The 21,742-nt window shown below is 43.1% G+C and overlaps 1 protein-coding gene across 1 annotated transcript in view; it reads right to left on the reverse strand.

Moving 5' to 3' along the window:
• Window positions 1–11,335, reverse strand: part of dock9b (dedicator of cytokinesis 9b) — a 49,888-nt gene extending 38,553 nt beyond the window's left edge. The window contains exons 1-5 of the mRNA XM_083989648.1: window positions 11,105–11,335; window positions 9,183–9,299; window positions 3,635–3,724; window positions 2,074–2,156; window positions 305–374 (exon numbers count right to left, since the gene is read on the reverse strand). Of these exons, the coding sequence (XP_083845774.1) occupies window positions 305–374; window positions 2,074–2,156; window positions 3,635–3,724; window positions 9,183–9,299; window positions 11,105–11,224 (480 nt within the window). The 5' untranslated portion in view covers window positions 11,225–11,335. The remainder of the gene's footprint in view (window positions 1–304; window positions 375–2,073; window positions 2,157–3,634; window positions 3,725–9,182; window positions 9,300–11,104) is intronic.
• Window positions 11,336–21,742: the final 10,407 nt, after the last annotated feature.

Consider the following 21,742-nt stretch of genomic DNA (forward strand, 5'->3'; position numbering starts at 1 on the left):
TATTGAATCTCTGGGGATTTCAGCCGTGACGGTGTGTGTGTCCATTACAGTAAAGGTCACTGGCCTTCAGTTAAATCAATAACCAAAGACGGTTAATGATCAGAAAGGGATCGTGTGCCTTTAAAATGGTACAAATGTCACAAATAGCTGGAGGTTGGTTTGCAAAAAGGGGATCCCCTTTTGCAAACCAACCTCCAGCTATTTGTGACATTTGTACTCGGCTTTGGTCGGGGGCAGACCTGAAGTCAGTGGTGCACTATTTCACAGTTAAAGGGAGGAGACAGTTCAGGGTTGGTGGGTGTACCTCGTCTTTTTCCACGTCTTCATCCACCTCAAACACGTGAGCTGCCAGTTTCTCGGGTCGCAACACCTTACTGAGGGAAAAGACCATAATATTAACATCTGACAACTACAGTACAATGGACCAATACACACAAAAACAGCCGATCTTTCCTCACTGTTTACTCTGTATTTGGATTTTTTGAAACTCTCTTTGCAGTTGGAGATTTCTCTCCCCACGTTAAAATCATAGAAAAGGAGAAAGTAGATTTAATCTATATGTTTATAAACTGCATCATAGCACACACAGGGCGTGGGTTTAACCTAGTTTTGATGTAAAGGTTGTAAGGGAGGATGTTGAATTGGTATTGGTAACAAATGTAAATGTATCAGGGCAGTAACATGACCAAGTGCCTCAGGTCTAAACATCTGCTGCACTTAAAATAATCAGTAGTGCATGTTGTGACAGCATGTACATGGATTCCTGCCTCTGATTTCTGCCTGTGGTACATTAAAAAAAGCAGATCTGACATGAAAGAGGTTAAAAACTATAAACCGTATTCTTGACTTTATTTTTATTTTGTTATTTCTAGACTTGTCTTGTCAGGAATGTTTCTCTCTTTTTGGATTTGGCAGAAAAGCAGCAGCTGCTCCTCTCGTGTGCATCTCAAACCCCGGGTGGACAGTTTGACCTCTGACCTTTACAAGAACCCCGGTTTGCCCCAGGGAACCACGAGCGTCGAGGCCGAGGTCAGGGCTTGTCTAATTTTCATACAACAATGTTTTAAACATGACACACAACATCTGTAAAGAACATTCCTGTCCTGAAGGAAAGTGGCTCAACCTTAGCAGGACTAATGCATTGTGGGATTTCCTTTAGGTTTTAATGACATCAATCAGCGGCGGGGCTCAGAATAGCCCTGCTTATCCTTGGTAGAAAAACATAGGAAGCTTTTCTATTGTTGTGGTGGATGAGCTCCGAGCTGCAGAGACACGGGTTTCCGTGTTTCTAAGGATCTGGCTAAAACATTCACTTTGGCTGTAAACAAAGGGCAGAGTCACTGTGCACACACACATACCAAGATTTACAATACTACACTCTGAGGTGCATTTGAGCTAGTGTGGAAAAGACCACATACCTTTGCAAATATAAAGCTTTAGGGAAAACAGCAAACAAAAAACTCACATGAACTTGACTTCCAAGCTCATTTGTGACTTTTTTAAAGAGACAGTACAGCTAAATAATAATAATACTATTCATGTTTGTTGTCATATGATGTCAATATTTCAGTTTGTTCAATAATCCATGATCAAACACGTGTCCTTTATATGGATTTATATCTTTATCTAATAGGATGTTTGACTTCAATTCAACCAATCACTGATCAACACAGTTTTTTCTGAATGACTTAAGGTTACTAAGTGTGTATTCATCCCAGCTCATATTATTTAGATGTATACTGGGAATATAGGTGATTTTGTGTATGTAAAATGTGTATGTGCAGCTTTACTGGGAACACTACTCGTGAATGTCATTGCTAATCGTCCTGGGAACGGCTCGGGGCCCCGTTAGGGAGGTTTCCTACTAAGATGTCGGTACAAATCATCCTTTGGTTGTTTTAGGGGGGAGGGAGCTGCATCTTGAGATACTGCAGAGTTAGGTTTGTCAGGATGTGATGATGGACAGTTTACACCTCAAACCACCTGTCAATACAGCTAACACACACACACACACACACACACACACACACACACACACACACACACACACACACACATTTCCTGTGCACTCACTTGGGGAGCTGACGGAAGTCTCCAGAATACTCCTCGTACTTGTAATTGACCACATGCCAGTCGGACTTGTAGGCTTTGATGCACTGCAGAGGCAGAAATCGAGGAAGAGGTGAGGAGTCGTTTCAACAGGAGCAAATGTGCTCATGTACACAGTCCAGACACACACACACACACACACAGGCTCAGGTTTCTACACTTGGAAAAGACATAGTGTGTTTAATTTCCCTCCAGAAACTATTTTTATAAGTAGAGATTTTCTTGGATGGATGTTTTTTGGACAGGACTTTACACCTTGATGTTGTTTTCCGGTTTTAAATGGCAGCTGAGGCTCAGGAGATACAGCGATGTCAAAGATCCTCAAGATCCAACAAGTGACTTGATTCAATTTTTACATGATGTGTTTTATTGCAGTGCTTGCAGATGTGCTTTTGGATGCGCTCTTAAGCTCCTGAGTCTCTGCAGACCTCTCTCCATAGTGCAGTTGTCAACACAGGGGAATATGGTTCAGGCTGGATCCATTATCACTGCTGTAGAGGGGAAACAGTATGGCTTCCCTTCTTGGCATTTTTGTTTTTTTTGGTTAAATGGATCACAATCAGCTCGGGTGGCACCGAGCCCAGGAGGAGGAAGTGTCTGAACATATAGAAGACACATAGGACTAAGCCTTAAAGGGATAGTTCAACATTTTGGCAAATTCGCCTATTGCCATAATCCCTATAGTCATAGCAGTAGGTTCATTACCTTTAAACCAAGGGAACCCTCCAAATCCAAACCTTCCTATAATAAACAGGCCTGGGGATTGGACAGGTCCATTCAGAAATTTCTTTTCCAACATCTAGTCAAAACGCTTCCAACATGTGACACAACAACCATAACATGGTGTGAAATATCCCAATATGTGTTCAGCACTTCTACGAATCCATAAAATACACATGACGAGCGAGGCGAGGCGAGGCGAAGGGGGTTACTTGGAGGTGGACAAATAAATTCAGAGACAGGACGTCCCATCTGTATGAGTGAGGACGCACTGCACCCCTGCACCGCTGCTCCAGATGTGGCTCTGATGTAATTCCTGGCCGAAGCCGTGGGGGACTATCCCCTATCAGCTCCATCGGGCCGCACCCCGGCCTCTGAAACAACATGACGTGAGCAGCGGCAGCGGCGGAGGAGGAGGAGGAGGAGTCCATCTGTGGCTGATAGACTCTCAGGAAACACGTGAGGGCGGAGGACGCAAATGGAAGTTCACTTAAAGGCTAACAGCAACATTTATGACAGGCACCGGATCGGTTTTCCCCTCCGCTTTCTAATTCGTGCAAGAGGTCAACAAACATTTTTCCTCTTCACTAACTTTCTCTGAAATCCAATCCAGCTGCTTTACTGTATCTATACACCATAACACACCTCAGATTGAATCTTTGGCTGCGTTTGCGCGGCTGAGCTCCGGTGTCTAATGGGCCTTTGGGGTGTCAGAGTCAGAGCATGTGTGTTTCTGTGTTTCTGTGTTTCAGAATAAGAGCGCAGGCCAGGCCGAGGTCCAGGTGTGTGTGTGTGTGAGTTTTACCTCTTGGACAAACAGGGAGTCGGCTTCTTTCTCAGCGGTCTCCGGCACGGTGGAGAACAGGGTCCTGCCCTGGCGCCGCAACGTGGAGATCTGAGGGGTCGAGAGAGAGAAGACATGGAAAACACACAGTGAGAAGTGTCACGGGCACAATTATTAACCAGGTGTTCTCAAACATCTGGACCCCGGTGGGTTTCATAAGTTGACTGACAATTTTTCAACTTCTTTTTGGGGCTTTTTGTACCTTTATTTTGACGGGACAGAAAATACAGGACGTTTCCACCTTTGAGCATGATAAACTTATTGAATACTATTTAATAGTAAGAAGGAAACCGAAATGTTTGATGGAGGAAACTGAATTGTTTCTTCTTTTTATATTGAAGTTTTCTCAATATAACGAAAGTGCAGTGCTGATTGGTCACTGCAGAGATATGAAATGAGCATTGGGTTTATATCAATCCCAGCATGCCCCAATGTACCCAAATAATCATTACAGTAAGTGAATGGGTAGAAATTAAGATGGAGGGTGGCAAAAGATGAACAAGAAAAGAAAAATTTAAATTAAAAAATCAAACAGTATACAAAAGAAACCCTCCCCTGTCACTGCCAGCTCCTGATGAGACTGTGATGGTGTAGCAGCTCTTCTCCACGGTGAAGAGGTTTTTGGTTTTTGGTTCCTCCAATCATCTGCCAAGTGTTTTTCTTTTTGAAATCACCTTTTCCAACCATTTCCAGATGGTTGTGTGTAACAGACCATCTGCTCCATCAGGTTAGAGTTTTATGGCTGTTACACTTCCAAAACATGAGTGACCTACAACTCAATGCTCAATTTGAATCTGTGCTCCAGGCGCAGGTGGAGCTCTGAAGCTGCTGCTGCACTGTTGAATGGGAACTTTTCCATTTTATCTTTTACAAGTGTGTTGTTCTACACTTTATGTAGCGTAGTGTAGGGTTGGCATGTGTTTGACTTCCCAACAGCCAGTTTCAAACCATCTGTGGGCTCACTGTGTGGATTTTCAGATCAGTTAACTGCCTCTATGATTGATAACAACACAATATCTCATATAGAGATTCAAACATCACAGCTAGAAGTAGTTTTTGTTCTTTTGAGTTGCTCAGTGGAACAAAAGACGACCGACTCTTTTTCCCAGTCCTAATTCTTCTCCTTATTAGCCGGGTAGAGTCAGAGAGCAGAGAGCGAGGATCCATAACTGGGAAGCAAAAAGCCACCTCAGGGCATCAGGACAAGTACTCTGAGCCGTTGGACGCTGCAGCCGCCGCTGCTCCCACTTCGGGCTCTGCTTTTCCACTCAAGCCACACAAAGATGAGCGGGACACAGTGGCACATTGACCTAGTTTTGTCATAAGTCTCCCATTCTTGCGCTGGAAAAATGTATACAGTCACTGAACCGCTGCCCTCGTTTGTCCACTTCACTCCCCGCAGCAGCGATCAAAGACGTGTCAGCAGATCATCCTGTGTATGGAAAGGTCTTTTCACTACTAGGCCGTCTATAAATCTCTAGTGCTGCTGGTGAGGAAAAGTCAGGCCAAGAATACTGAGGTTTGGACACAAAGGACTTGGGCTGCTTGAGATTTCATGCTTCTGTTGTAGCTGTGTGAAAGGAAACCAAAAGACTTTAAAGGTCCCATATTCTACAAGGTTGCTTTTTTTTATCTCAAGTGTTGATCAGTGAGAAGAGAAGAGAAGATAGAGTAGAGGAGGGGAGGGGAGAGGAGGGTAGGGAAGAGAAGAGAAGAGAGGAGAGGAGAGGAGAAGAGAAGAGAAGAGAAGAGAAGAGAAGAGAAGAGAAGAGAAGAGAAGAGAAGAGAAGAGAAGAGAAGAGAAGAGAAGAGAAGAGAAGAGAAGAGAAGAGAAGGGAAGGGAAGGGAAGGGAAGGGAAGAGAAGAGAAGAGAAGAGAAGAGAAGAGAAGAGAAGAGAAGAGAAGAGAAGAGAAGAGAAGATAGAGGAGAGGAGGGTAGGGTAGGGTAAGTTAGGTTAGGGTAGGGTAGAGTAGAGTAGAGTAGGGTAGAGTAGAGTAGAGTAGAGTAGAGTAGAGTAGAGTAGAGTAGGGAAGGGAAGGGAAGGGAAGAGAAGAGAAGAGAAGAGAAGAGAAGAGAAGAGAAGAGAAGAGAAGAGAAGAGAAGAGAAGAGAAGAGAAGAGAAGAGAAGAGAAGAGAAGAGAAGAGAAGAGAAGAGAAGAGAAGAGAAGAGAAGAGAAGAGAAGAGAAGAGAAGAGAAGAGAAGAGAAGAGAAGAGAAGAGAAGAGAAGAGAAGAGAAGAGAAGAGAAGATAGAGGAGAGGAGAGAAGATAGAGGAGAGGAGAGTAGGTTAGGTTAGGTTAGGTTAGGGTAGAGTAGAGTAGGGTATGGTAGGGAAGGGAAGGGAAGGGAATAGGAAGAGAAGAGAAGAGAAGAGAAGAGAAGAGAAGAGAAGAGAAGAGAAGAGAAGAGAAGAGAAGAGAAGAGAAGAGAAGAGAAGAGAAGAGAAGAGAAGTTTTCTGAGTGATCAAATAAAAATAGAACCAGTTTCTACCTCTGAGTCTGCAGCATTTTTACTAAACTCCTCCACACACCCAGCGGCAGCGCCTCCATCCATCCATCCGCCCGGTCTGACCAAAGCGTAGTGTATAGCTGTCAAAAAAGCCGTGACCGAGAACGGCTGGCTGCCAATTAACAGCATTCCTCTGCCGCTCATTAAGCAGCAGAGGTCTGACGGCTCACACTGGGCCACAGGGGTCTGAGACACCGATGCCAGGGAGGGGATTACACGTCCTACCATGGACAGGAGGAGAGAGATGTGTCTTCTCAAGTCTTTCTACTTTGAAGGAGGAAAAAGCGACTGCTGCTTTGCGTGTCAATAGTTGGGTTTCCATCCACCTTTTCTTATGCGCATTTTGTGAAAATGCGCATAAATACTTGAATGGAAACGCCAGAAATTCGAATAAAGGCAGTAAATGCGCATAAAAGTTTATACGCTTGGAGGGGGTGGATTTGTCATCGTATCGAATAAAGGAAATGCAAGTTTTTGTGATGGAAACAGATTATGCGAATTGAGGCAGAGTTTGTGGGTGAAGTGCTGCTGGACTTCAAACAAATGGAGAACGACGCCCCGGTGTCCCAGCTCTCGTCTCTGCACCCCGCGCTCCGTAACCCGCAATCTTTTGTTTATGACGGTTAAGACTACACAAACACACGCTGTAACATCGTTATGTAACTTATTGATTTTGCACATGGAGGAGAGGAGCATAACCAAAACAGCAGAAAAGCGAGCAGACTGTCACAGTTCCCTCCTGTCTTTCTGTGTAAATATCTCATGTTACAACATGAAAACCTGCAGCTTATATTCAAGTGCGGCCTATATGTACAGTATTTTCTTTTAAAATGTAGCTGGTGCGGATTATACAGGTGCGTCTATAGTCCGGAAAGTACGTAAATTGTCCATGATGTTGAGTGTCAGCTGAGTGTCAACTGTTGGATACATTCACGCTCTCTTATGACGTAATCTCACGGCGCACTCCTCCTAATCGCAAAACACTAATGAATGGAAACGGGCATAAATTCGCTTCGCTTTTTGCGCATTTTCACAAAATCCGCTTTTAAATTCGATACGACTTGGATGGAAACCCAGCTAATGTGTGTGTGCAAAATCTTAATTCAACTCAATAATCATCAACATCTCACCTCATGTTACCTCTGTTTTGCATGCACCCCTTATTACTGTATGTGTGTCTGTGTGTGAATCTGTGCAGCACATGCACAGTGCCGGACCCACATGTCTGGCTGCCCCTCCCTCCCTCCCTCTCTCCTCAGTCCAGCCCAGTGATGTAAAACATATGGCAGGTTAGACAGATGGGGTTGGACCAGACACACACCCACATATGCACATACATTCACACACACACACACACACACACACACACACACACACACACACACACACGGTCCCGGGGAGTCACTAATAGCTGTGCACTGTAGACAGCCTTGTAATGAAAACCACTCATCATCTACTGATTGTGAAATGGTCTGAAAACACTGTAGGCTGCTGCTTTCCCACCACATACTCTACTCTGCTTCAACTTCAATACAATATAGTTTAGTCTGTCATTTCCTAAAACAGCTGGGCATTTTAGTTTTTTTTATCAAATGTTACTCAAAGATGTGGAACTAGTGCATTTGTTAGAGACAAATTTAGTTACAGATTAATACACATTTAATGCTCGAGTGAATCTGCACAAAAGGGGATTAATTCAAAAAGAGGAACATCCTGTTCAACAGTGTGAACTCTCATTAATTGCTGGTTAAGGGAAATGTTGAGCATTACCAGGCTTGTCTTTTAAAGTTTGATTATTTTTTATATTCTTCTGTTCTGAAGACTTCAAGGAAGAGGAATGGCAAACATCTGAGCACGAGGCTCTTCATGTTTTCTCTCCCTCCCTCCAGCTCCAGCTGGGAGTGGACCTCGCTCAGACCCAGTTCTCTGCAGCAGCACGGTGATGTAATGTTCAAACGCTCTTTGAACACGAGCAACGGATCCACGGAGCGTGTAAATGTTTGGGAGGCCGTGGGGCCAGCGATTACATGCGGCGCATGTATCGCCAGTTTCACACATGGGTCGTCCAGCTGATGTCATAATTTGCCTGTATGCTGATCAGCTGTGATTCCCTCTAAACACACAAGACACAACAAATACAGTGAAGCAGAACTGACACAGCTTCAGAGCATAAGAGGCTCCTCAAAGTCCTTCATATGTGTCACACATGAGAGTCTTTGCTAAGTTTGTAGTGACTATTTGCAAGTGAATGACTCAAAACCTAATAATTCAAGGCAATTTCTACAACCTAGAAATACTACCAACACTTAGCATCTATGGTGCAATGTAGTTTCCTACTTGATATTTTAAACTGAAGATTGTTAATTGTCCTTTAATTATTAAATGCTAGCAGGAATTAGCAGCTAGCAATACTGTTTACAGCTTGTCTCCACTGGTTTTAAATTGTTCTGGTGAAATTGAACACTTAAACCTACGTTTGTTGTAAATAATTGATTGATTAAACCTAATAATTTCAAGCTTTAAAACACTGCTACAAGCTAGAAATGCTACAAACAGTTAGCATTGATAGTGCAATGCAGTTACCTAGGCTATTTGATATCTTAAATTGGAGATTTGTTAAGTGTTTTAATTATTAAATGCTATCAGCAATTATCAGCTAGCCGTTTACAGCTTGTTTCCACTGGTTTCAAATTGTTCTGGTGAAACTCAACATGTAAATGGGGATGGACTGGGTGCTCCGTGGTCAGGTGGTTAGAGAGTGCATCCCATGTTGGCATACTATGCCTGAAGCGCTGATTATTTGAGTCAAATAAAGGCAAAAAAAAAAAAAAAGGCCCCCTAGATATCTTCTTTTTTTAAAAACCAAAGGGGGATGGACAAAGCCTCTGTTAAAAACCAAATGGGGATGGACACAGCATTAATTAACCCAAAAATGAAAGGTCAGTGTCTGAGCTCTGAGATCAGGGGAGGCTGGCTCAATAACTCAGGTGACGTCTTACCTGGAAGTCGTCAGTGGGGAACTGCAGCATGTCCCGCAGGACGTCGCTGATGATCTGGGTCTTCCTCTGTACCAGCACATTCTCATAGTCCAGAGGCTCGATGATCTTCGGCTTCACCTAGAAGAGCAAATATATGATAAAATAAGTCATTGTTGGGTACTTTATAACAAAGCAGTTGTTTTTTTACGCATTAGCTGCACAAATGGGGGGAAATCTTGGGTGTTCATTTTATCTGGACAACAATTCGCCATTGTCCTTCCGCGGAGCGACTGGCTGACAGCTACAGTACAGCAGCAGGAACTGGCACAGCGACGGAGATGAATGTGGGTTAAGAGAGAAGGAGAGGCCAGACGACAGAGAGGCGTGGGGGGTGGACGAGCGAGTACCAGTCACTGTGTCATGAGCTCACACATGCTCAACCTGAGCTACATTGTAAACAGCAGTTCGTCCGTCCACATTTGAGACTCTTCCACAAACAGGCATCAATACCCACTGCAAGAGGATACACACACACACAGTCCAAACAAGAGCCTTCATTCCTGCGTAAATCCATACAACAGAGAGGGCTGTGTGAGCTTTGATGCTTGATAGTAGTTAAGATATCTGAGACAAGATCTTGTAGAGATTATACATTCCACAGGGATTCCACCAACGACGGGCCTTCCCTCAGAAAGCCTGTCCGTAATATTGAAAAATAGATCTGATGCACATGTGCGACTGAAATAAACAAAGCTTTGATCTATTTTAAGTGGGACCGAGACAGAGGTTTGGTTTTTATATACTGTACTGGCACTTGGACCTGGTGCTACAGGATCATCACACTCAATAGGGTTCATCCTCTGTAGACCACGACCATACCAAATGTTCTGCTAATCCCTCAAGTACATTTTAAGCTATTTCAACAGACAAGCAACATTTTTTAATCAGCTTCGTTCATTCGTTTTCTGAGGACCATGAATGTCTCATCATCTTCATAGCAATACGTAAAAGATAAAGAACCCAAAAGATGAGAATGATTATGATTAAGTCGTCTATACTGCAGCTTTGCCCAACAATACAAATACATAATAAGGAAAATAGTATTTCTTTCTTGTTAGAGTCTTCTGGCCTGTGTGATCCAGACTATTTGGATTAGCCTGCTGGACTGGATCCAATCAACACATAACAAGCTGAGACCAATTACACGGACGCCTGACCGGCAGGTTTGTATTTCGATTCGTCCCACCAATCCTCCTCCTCCTCCTGATGATGATGATGATGATGATGCAATGAAATATCCCCTCATCTCTCTCAGCCTTTTCAAATGTATAAAAGATCATCTGATAAGTAGAAAATCTAATTTCCAACTTGATTCAGACAGAAGATAACAACAAACAGCTGTGAACTGTAGTGCGACTGGTCATTATCTCCCAGGAATACATTAGAAAGCCATGTAAAGCTCTCTAGAATCAAATACTGTCAGTTTAATAATACTGTTACCTAACTAAAGATTACAATCTAGATTTGATCATTTAAATATAATGCAAGTGACAAATTCTGTGGTTTCCTACATCTTTAAAAAAAAAAAAAACTATATATGGTTCCACACTGAACTGATCATGAACCTCTCATCTTTATCTTTGCACTAACTCTGCAACCAACTTGTCAAAGTTCCTGACTGGGAGCTCTGAACAAAGACAGCCACAAAGTGCTCCGTCGTATCCTAAAAAAAGATCAACATCCATCCAACCCCCTGGAGAGGTGTACCCTGAAGCTGCTGCTTCCCATTTCCGTCCGACTCTCTTTAAAAAATCTTCAAAGCTGCTCTTGAAAGTGAATCTCAGAGATTTAAAAAAAAAAAGAAGAAGATTTCTTTAAACAATCAGATCACATCTAGCTATTTAACAAAAAATCTTTGATTAACTTCCACAGCCCAGACTTACCGCTGCCACCTGTGACCCAGCAGCCTCCACCTCTGCCTCAATCTCAGCCAGGCTCTTGTACTGCTGTGGGGACTCTATCACCATCTCCCTTTTGGGGGCTTTGCCTGCCCGACCCTGCATGGCGGCCGGTCCTGGATCTGGGTTAGGTCTTTTAAAAACCAAACCAGGTGTGTGTCTCACTGCACGCGCGCTGCCATTGCGTAAAAAGTTGCCTGCAGTGGTCTGTCTGCCTGCTCTGTGAGAGCTGTGCCGACGTCCAGCGAGATTCCCCTCTGTGCTCAATCACAATAGCCCAGCCTCCCTCTCTCTCCCTCTCTCCCTCTCTGCCCCTCCCACCTCACAGCTGTGCAGCTGGATAGGCGTGTGTATGTGTGTGTGTATGTGTGTGTGTTTGTATGTACAGTATGTGATTTGTGAGAGCAGGAGCGGAGAAGAATCGGACCACTCCCCTGTTATAAAAACTTGGAGGAGGCCCAGAGATCATGTCGTTCTCTGCCTGCTCCACCTGCCTGTTGAGCCTGAGCTGCAAACACGAGGTGTTAGAAAACACACCAGGGGGAAAAGTGTGTGTTTAGCCTGCATATGTGTTGGCAAATGGATTACTTAATATAGATGAGTAGGTATAAAGGAAGAACTACAGGGAATAAAAAGGAGAAGAGGTAAAATATACATGACATATACACTATTACTGTAATAATGAACCAACCACACACTGTTACTTAATACAGCATGTGTATCTCTGATCAATGAGAGCCTCAATGAGCAGTTGCTTTAAATGCTAAATGGACTGCACTCAGCTTTTACACCACTACACTCATTCAGCACGACATCTCTAAGACCATTGCATCCTGGGTAAGTAATCTTGCTATATTGATGATAATGAGGACCATGCCAGCAAGTCTGGACCTGCAGCTCTGCTATATGCAATATGCTCATGTGTTAGCCAGGCTAATACAGCTTCCTACTGAAGAAATGGACATAATGAATTAAATTAGTTAAGAACTACAGTGTGAACTGGCACAACACTGATTATAGTCACTATTCACGTATAATCTAATTTACAGGTGAAGAAGGAACAATTCATTTTACACTGCATACTCTGCAACTGCATGTTGTTTTGAGATCAGCGGGGCAGAGACGTGAGCTGCTCAGTGAACACAATGGAGGTGAATGGTACAAGTCCCCTGTCCCTCATCAAACTCATCAAATACACAATCCAACAACTCCAAAGTGCTCTGGTGGACAAGTTGTGACCTGTACATTCACCACGCTATGAAATAATCATGTAACATTTTGAGACAGAGTCTCTGCCCCGCTGAACTCAAAACAACATGCACCGATAATTAAAGGTAATGACCCTACTGCTATGACTATAGGGATTATGGCAACTATCCCTTTAAAGTTATAATGTGATTTTACAGGTTGGAAAAGGAGGTCCAGGTTCTTCTGTGAGGTCAAGGTAAGCGGTTAGGGCTGCATTACAGTTGAAATATATAAAAATAGCCGCTAGCTGCAGTAACAGTACTACACAGTGACTGTATTCAGACACTCAATCTGTGTTGATAAAGTTCCACTCCCCACTGATATTTCGCTCGGCTTTGAACTGTCCCTGCGCCGTATCCGCTGCAGCGGGCACCCACAGCGGGGTCTGTTAAAACACACTTCCTCCTTTATCCGGCTCTAACACACACTTCCACACACACACACACACACACACACACACTCCTGCTGCTTTGGAGACACTTTGAGTCGGCCCTTGTTTCTCCATCCAGTCAGCTCCTTCTGAGAAGCATCTCTGGCCTTTAAAGTCGAACCAACAGAGGCACCCCGAGGGTTTATTTTCAGAGTGTGTGTTTCAGAACGATGACATTTAAAGTTTTCCAATGAGGAATTATTATGGGTAAATTTATGCTAATCCTGCATTCTGAAGATTTGATTTCCTCTCGTAGCCTGCGTTACAAAAACTCCCACACCAAACTAATGTTTACAAAGCCACTGAGGCTTTTCTGACTCAACAAGCAATGATTAATAACTCATCCAATTATGTCTCTGGGTTGGGAAGTTACGGGCGGAGTGGGGGAGGGGCTGACATGTCACAGGTCGGGATGACTTCAAAGCCCGTCGTCTCTCAGCATCATCGCTCGCAGCCAAATGAAGCACAGAGAGGGTGCACCGCGCGTGTGTGAGTTTCACTTTTTGTTCTTCTCTGATGTGTGAGGCACCGTGCCTCATTTGCATAACTTGTTTTAACACTGCTGCCTTCAAAGGGACTCGCTGAAATGAAATGAGCCATTCAGAGAAATAACTTCATTAAAATTTAGACTAGATCTCTGTAAAAAAGACAAGGAAGTGGCAAAATAAGAGCGTGACACTCCCCTGTCCTCTCTCTCTCTCTGTCCTCAGCGACGGCGTCACCAGCTCAGCATGATAATCAGCCTCTTGTCAGAAGGCCGTCGCTGCTCTGAGGTCACCCCGCTTCGTTCACCCACGTGCCAAGTAACACCGCGAGTTTGTGTTTGTGAGTGTGTGTGCAGTGGCTGATAGGAGTGCAAATTAGTCCACGCAGGGGCCGTCTGCGTTTGACGTCAAAAGAGAAAAAATGAAACATTTTGGCAGTGGAACTTCCAATGGACTCTTTGTTATTCTTATTAGATGTGTTTCCTGACCTGTTTACTACAGAACAATGTTATATATTACACATTTTGTTGATGATTGCAAGAAAAATGATTACTATAAATTGGATGAAGACTGACCCCCCCATGATCACTCAGTAGTTACAGAAACGACTGCCCAATTACAGCTAAAAGTACCTGTTTCTATGAGAAGGTGGACCCCAGTTACCGATTATATCGTTTAAGACTCTTATCTAAAATATCCGTTCTTTTTTTTTTTTGGAATATAATAGAACCAGATCAAATATGTGCAATACCCTTTACAGTGCTATTTGTGTGGCAGATGAGACCCAATCTCAAGATGTTTTGATCTGTTTTCCTTTGTGATGTTAATTGCCTGTTAATGTGCATAAAGCCAGGCAATAAAGTTAAAAAAAAAGAGAAAAAATGCTGTCAGAGAGAAAGACGGAGGGATGAGTCTCACGTCACATGTCCTAATGAGTCCAAGCTGTGGGAAAACACAGCTTGGACTCATTAGGACATGTGAGACTTCCACACCCATCCCACGAGGTGCACACACACACACACACACACACACACACACACACACACACACACACACACACACACACACACACACACACACACACACACTGATATATATATATATATATATATGTAGAGCATCACACAAGCCTGTGGAGAATTGCGTAAGGGCGGGTTGACGTAATGTTTGGGAGCCGACCGTCGCCCTGGAGAGGGAAAGTGTCAGGGTGTTGCCTGACGTGCAAAAAATGAAACTCTCATCCTCCTACACACACATGCTACACACACACACACACACAAGTTTGCAGTAATCACATGCAAGTTAGCTCCTTAATCCAAAAACCTGCTTATCTGTCACAAGCTATTGTCTGACACAAAAACTAAAAAAAAAAAGCGCTGAACGTCCTTTAATCAAAGCTCAGATGAGGAATCAGGCCTGCGGTCGACGTTAGATTACTTTCCCTCCAGGTAGTAGCCTACATGGAAAAACATATGGGACACGTTAAATATGATACGGGGGGAAGGGAAGGGGAGTTTCCGAAGTCTCTATGATGTCAGAGCGCTCGGAGGTGCTGAGAGCCCGGCTCAGAAACGTACTGCAGAATCAGCTGAAGTGCAGAAAGATCCTGAATAGGATTAAACAGGAACTAAGAGTGGATATAAAACATGACTTCACTCCCTGAGACTCAACCCATTCACCTGTCTATTTGACAGAGAGGTGATCTATAGTTCACACTGGGCCAGAATACTGGAAATACATCGTCATGTAGCAGCCGGACTGCAGAAAGTGTTCCCACCTACATTTGAGTGTAGAATACATGTACTTATAAAATGCCAAATGAGTCGGCAAATAATTAAAGAACTGCACAGAAGGCTAAATTAAAAATGCTCACAGGTGACTGAATGTTATCTGACCGTACAGGTTAATGACACTGAAGCCTTTGAGCGGCTGTGGGCCTCTTCTGATTGGTTGATCAAAGAATAAAACCCAGCCAGGTTGGATGGTGGGACCAGGTGGGCGGGGACTGATTCGTTGTGACATCACAAAGTTCCCGGACCTGCTTTATAATCACACAACACTCACTTAAAAGGGATAGTTCAACATTTTGGCAAATTTCCCCATAGCCATAATCCCTATAGTTTTAGGAGTAGGTTCACTACCTTTAATTATTGGCGCAAGCTGGTTTTAGAACGGCGGAGCAGAGCCGTGAGCTGCTCAGAGCTTCGCTACGGAGGCTAATGGGATTTCTTAGTTTCCCTCATCAAACTCATCAAATACACAATCCAACAACTCCAAAACGCTCTGGTGGACAAGTTGTGACCTGCACATTCACCACGCTATGAGATAATAACACAACGTTACCGGACGGAGTTGTTTTAGAGGTAAATGCAGAGACTGCTTGCTGAAAAACGGCCCCAGACGGTAACGCGCATCAGCAGTTTTGTATGAATTTACCTCGAAAACAACTTATTTGATGAGGGAAATCAAGAAATCCCATGAAGCGTAGCTCTGGGCAGCTTGCAGCTCTGGTCCGCCGTTCTAAAAATAGTTTACACCGACAATTAAAGGTAAGGAACCTACTTCTAAGAATATAGGGTTATGGCAATGGGCCAATCTGCCAAAATGTTGAACTATTCCTTTAAAGTTTAACATTTGACAGCTAGTTCGAGCAGGCTTTAAAATGGGTGCACAGATGATAACAGCACTGCAGCAGTGGGGGTGTGTGGGTGTGTGTGGTTGGGGGGGTACACCCCTACTGGCAGAAGAGATCAAAGGACAGTAATAACAGAACGGCACAGTCAGATGTCAGGATCTGCATCTGCAAGGCTCGGCCGTTCCTGGATGCTTCCTACATTTTCCAGCTTAAAAATCCCTATAATTAAGATTTTACTGGGGTTATTCTTCTGCAACTGCAAATGTAATTGTTGGGAAAGGTTATAAGAGGCCAGCCACGGCTTTAATGGCAGCAGAGGAAACACAGCATCCAAATGTGATAATGGTTTAAAGTGAATGTCCTTGCAGCAATCCTCCTTAAACCCTCTCCATATTGATTGTCCATTAAATCTGTTTGATTTAACAAAGGGCAAGTTGCCGGCTAATGGAGCTAACTGGAGGAGAAGTAGCTTAATGTAGCTGCGCATAAATCCCAGTGTCAGACAACACGGCTGTGGAAAAAAAAAAATTTCAAGACCTAGATTCTACTTTCCCCTTGCTCGCAGCCAAATGTGAAGCGTTTGATGTGCTTCAGCAGTAATTGTGCGAGCGGGGCACTGAAACATACCCTCAACTTCGAACGCGCAGCTCCTCGGGGGAGTCTATTAGGAAGATTATTAGCCAAAATTCTGCTGATGCGCACAGTAACTCACGTTCAATCTGACGACTTTCCACCCGCTATCTGTAAATTATTCAGATTTTTCCAGCTAGTTTCCAATCTCGCAAAAAAGAAGGGGGAAAAAAATAAGTTACTGAGCAAATTCTTCAAGAAAAGAGAAGATGTTATGATCTAAAACACACTATTTGTAGGGATACACCCTCTTTTTTTTCACATGGAGACTGAAATATAACACTTTATATATGAAACTGATTGCAAAACAGTGGAAAAATGACCTCATGTGTAATAGCAAAGAGGTTTTATTCTGACCAGAGCAGTGGTTGGCATCCAGAGCTGAGATCCCCTCAGGCTCAGAGTTTCCTCCTCCTCCTCCAGAGCCCCCAGCTCCATCGTCCCTTTAACGTAGCCACAGTTCCTCTCGAGGATGGAGCGCAGCCCCTCCAACAGAACCACGCTGGTGGTGCATCCCATAGTCGCTGCTCCCGAACGCTCACAGCCACCATGCAGGATGAAACCACCTCACTTGTTTCTCAGACAGCCTTTAATGTAATTTCAGCTCCAACTTTGATCTCTACAGCCTGACCTCTTCTTCTTCCACATCCAGGGGAAAGTCTTCAGTCAGTGACAGGTTTCGTCCCACATCGCTCCATCTGACTGTGACACAACCTTTATCTTTGGAGAAGCAGATTCGACCGCTGAGTCGAATCCTCCTGTGGGGGAACGGACTGGAGGGATGAGCGGTGGAGCTGAGTTGCTCATTCACACGCAGCAGCAGGGCGTTGACTCCTCTTCCTTTTCCTCCTTCCTTCCTTCTGCTGGGGGAGAAGGATGCTCTCTCCTCCTGCCTCCTCTCCACCGGTTCGCTCTCTCTCTCTCTCCGTCTCCCCAGCCTCCTTTTCCCTATCACTCACTCGTGCCTGTCACTTTCACTTCTCCTTCTCCTCCCTCACTTTCTCCCTCCCTCTCTCCCTCTCTCTCTCTCAGAGCAGCCAGCCTCTCACTCTCACGGCTCAGTCATTTCTCTGACTCTGCATGCTTTGTCAACACTAAAGGCATACTGTTGGCAACAAAGACGCACACACTGAGTCACCCACACCGACGGCTGCCTGCAGACAATGTTTCACTCTCTCCCTCCTTCCTCCTTCTCCTACTCCCGATGAAATTACAAGCGATGCAGTCATCTTTTCTGATGTCATCTACATACATGCACTCCAAGATAAAAAAGAAATACTTTAAAGTCTCTTTGACCCCTGTTGCAAGGACCACAGCCATTAACACTTCTGTGGTGGGACCTCATCAAACATGATGCGTCATAGGACAACCAGGACAAAGCTGACAGCCCTCTCTGCAAATCATCTAATTAACGCCACAGTCTCCACACATCCTCTCTCTACAGGAGCTGAGGGATACAGGCTGTTTTATGTGAGGCTAATTTAAATGCGTACAAAATAATTCCCTGGATTTTATTCTGTTTTTTTTCTCAAGCAGCTGGTGTAAATATTTCATCAGCCACCGACACACTCACCTTCCTACCAACTAAGTGTATAGCAGCAGAATGAGTAAAGAATTGGAGTTATGTTAAGTGAAAATATGAAAATGAATCAGTATCTGGGATTCTGAAAACAATATTGTATATATATATTACGCGCATCCCATGGCTGCACACACAGCCCTTCATGCCGTTCTCTCTCCTCATTGGATAAAGGTTGTAGGATACAAGGAAGTAGCCTATACAAGAAGTTTTCTCCTTGGCTTACAGCAGAGCAGAATGACTGACAGACCCGTGTTTAGGACCAAACACTCTGTAAGTGATTGCCATCGGAAGATTTAACTATTTAAGACTTATATTAACACAAATATTCCGCTTACTTCTGCTTTAAGGTTTGAATTTGAATGAACAATATGAAACTTTTCTGTTTTAAAAGGTTTAAATTTGAAAGCACGGGTCAGAGTTTACCGTACTTTTTTCTATACCGGACTTTTAAATAAGTAAAAAAAAAAAAAAAAAAAAAACAACGACAAAGACCTTTTTTTTTTTGCTAGCAGAAGTGTAACTAGCATTTTACACGTCGTTTCGTTTGTAAGCTTTTATATATGTGAAACAAAACTCTAAAACAAAACAAAAAAGTAGTCCTATGACAACAAGTTAAGCTAACAAGCTAAGTTAAGTCAGGCTAACTGAGCCCCACCCATGAACCCCTAACGTTACTTACACGTACATTTGTTGACAGGCCTCACCGTCGGTCTTGTAACGTTATTTCGTCGTGTCCCTGAGCTCTCGCCGACAAAAAAAAAAGGCCAGTCTGGTCCCGTGCTCGGCTGTTTTCTTTTTCTCTTCCTCTTACAGCGTCTTTTTTGGGGGTCTCTTGGGTCTCTTACCCTCTGCCGTGACGAGCACACCGAGAAAATTGAGCTAGCTAGCTTCTTGTGGCTACGTGTGTTAGCTACGTTTTGAGGAAGGTGCTCGCGAGGGATTGGAACGCCAGACAGGTAACCAAGGTTACGTGGTGGGTGTGGCCAGCAGGGGGCGCCGTGTTAATGGCAGTGGCTCATTCTTCCTTTCAATGAAACTGCAAAATTATTTTAAAACTATATATTTTTTAAGGAAAAAATTGTGTTGCTTAAAAGGAAACATACAATTTAGATTACAGAACATAAATTACAATAGGATAGTGCTAGTAGTAGCCTAGTTGCTGTTAAATGTTAATTAGCACTTGACATCATTTGCATAATTATGTCCATGGTCATAAGCCATATGACAGTCGTTAGCCTCTAAATGCATTGAAAGCAAAAGTATATTTTATTATGTCTTATGTGTCATTTCGTCTTTGAAAAGTTACACAAGCTAGCTTTAAAGTAAAGATAAAACACTTTGTACAAAAAAACAACAACTTTTACTTACAAAAGTAATGTAGGCCTAGGTAACAGCTGAAAGAAACACTAAGGATGTGACTAAAACTAAAAATGCTGCTCTGTTTGACCACACTCCAGGAATGCTACTGGCAAAATGGGGTAGATAGCCAATTTGTCAGTAGCCTATTAAGTTTCATATTCAAGTCCAATATTTAATTTCCTCTTAGCCATTTGTCTATTAAATGCATTTTCCATTATGCTTCTATGCTCGATCTGTGTGTATCTGAGCTTCTTCTTTTCTTTTTTTTTTCTTTAGTTTGCTGAAAACATCTGTCTGCTGCTGTTGGAAAAAATGCTGACGAGAGCGGTGAGAATAAACCAGAACAGTAACATTGCTAAATATAAAACCAACACAACACACTGGGGTGGTGAGAGCTGAGAGGAAATGAACGACTGGTGTTTTCAGTGGGTTCATCATTGCAAGTGGGAAGAGTCACAAGAGACAGATTAAACAAAGTCTGAGAAGCCAAGATATCCAGAATAAACCGTCACTAGTGTGGCCCAAGCTCCAAAAACACTGGATTCTACTGTTCCCACAATGCATTTCAGTGTTGTTGTCTTTATAGTACGTTCCATTTTAAGTGGGAGGTCAGAATTTCCAAGTATCCAGTCTGTAATTTTAACTGGATTGTCCCCTGAAGTTGCATTTCGAACTTGGAAAGTTGGAAGAAGTTTACCATCCCTGACCTCAAAATCCAATATGGCTGCAGTAATATAGGCTACAGTTTATTAGAAATCATTAGCACTCATTAGAAATCATTAGTGTTATTTCCTTTGTCTCCCTTCAGACTCTCAGCAGATATTATACTGCTGTTTTCATAGGTTGAATAACACTCCTTAGGATAACTGGTCATCATGTGTAAAATTGCTGGAGTTCCCCTTTTAGTCCGTTAACAAGTTTCTTTCATTGCAGTATTTTCAGGGCCCATTCAAAGAGCCTCTGCAGCCCTCTCTCTCTTATTTCATTACATTAAGGCCTGTCCTCAGAGGACACATTAATCTAATGAAATCCAGACTGCACCCCATTGTGCACCCAGTAACCTCCTCACACAGAAATCTGCAAACTAAAGAGACGCTGCACCAAACTCCTGAATGATTTTATCAGAAACTAAAAAAAAAAATACTTTTATCAGTTTCCATGTGCAATATGGAAGATAAAATCACATGTGAATATAATGCTCTTCTCAGATGCCCATCTTTTAATCTACAAAACAGTCTATTACATCCTTCCTTGATCATAAATTGACTCCATAAACTTTACATGTTTTTGCTCTGGCAGCCTTGACTCAAAATGTGGATTTTTTTTTTTTTTTTTTTAATATTGCGGTGAACCCTTTTACTGTCTTTTATTCTGAAAACAACAATTAAATATGAGTCCATGGTTGGTTTCCTGGCAACAGCTGTTATTTTAGACTGTATTAAGACATAAACGAAGGACGTATGAGGGCTTGTCTCGTCTCTTCAACCAGATTAAACCAGACTCATGTGAAGATTTATAGGGCGAATGATTAAATGAAGCCTTACTTTCATGACTAATGAATGTGAAAGCACTAAGCCACAGCAAAATGGTGACAAAACAAAAGAGACAGAGCACAAACACACACAAAATAGATCCTCTCCTCCACATCTCTGAGAATAAAAAAGCATTTGTTGAGATTGTTCCAGCATGATGCATCACTGCTGCCTCCCACAGGCCGATGCTGACACTGCAACAACAATGAAGCATGATGACTCATTGGAAAAAAAGAAAGAAAGAAAAAAAGGCCTATAGCCTGGACTATGGTTCTTACCTCATCTTCTCTTATGAATGTTAGAAGCCCTCGCCCCGCTTCAGCATGAACTGGAGTAAACAGAAACCATGCCAAGCAAACTGCAAGCCCGTACAAAAGGCTAGGAACACGTAATCACATGAAAGCTTTGGACAGAGTTGTAATCCAGAGCAGCAGTGGTAAAACACACAGCTCGGACGCCAGGTTTTCTCTTAAGTGGTTTGATGTCAGGGCCGTGGAAAAAACGATCTACGGTTTGTTTTGTAAAACAGGCCACGAGGCTTCCTCTACTCTACTCTCACTTTTATTTTGGTCTGTGTAGTCATGAATGCAGACGGAAGGAATTTGTGTCGATTACGTTGACACATTGATTGAATTAAGTTTACTACAGACAGAAACAACATTTCCCATGAGAAAATGAAAAACAAGGATTTAAAGACTGTTTATGAGCAGAAATGTAATGAG

The sequence above is a fragment of the Trachurus trachurus genome (genome assembly GCF_905171665.1).
Source record: "Trachurus trachurus genome assembly, chromosome: 2".
Taxonomy (NCBI): domain Eukaryota; kingdom Metazoa; phylum Chordata; class Actinopteri; order Carangiformes; family Carangidae; genus Trachurus; species Trachurus trachurus.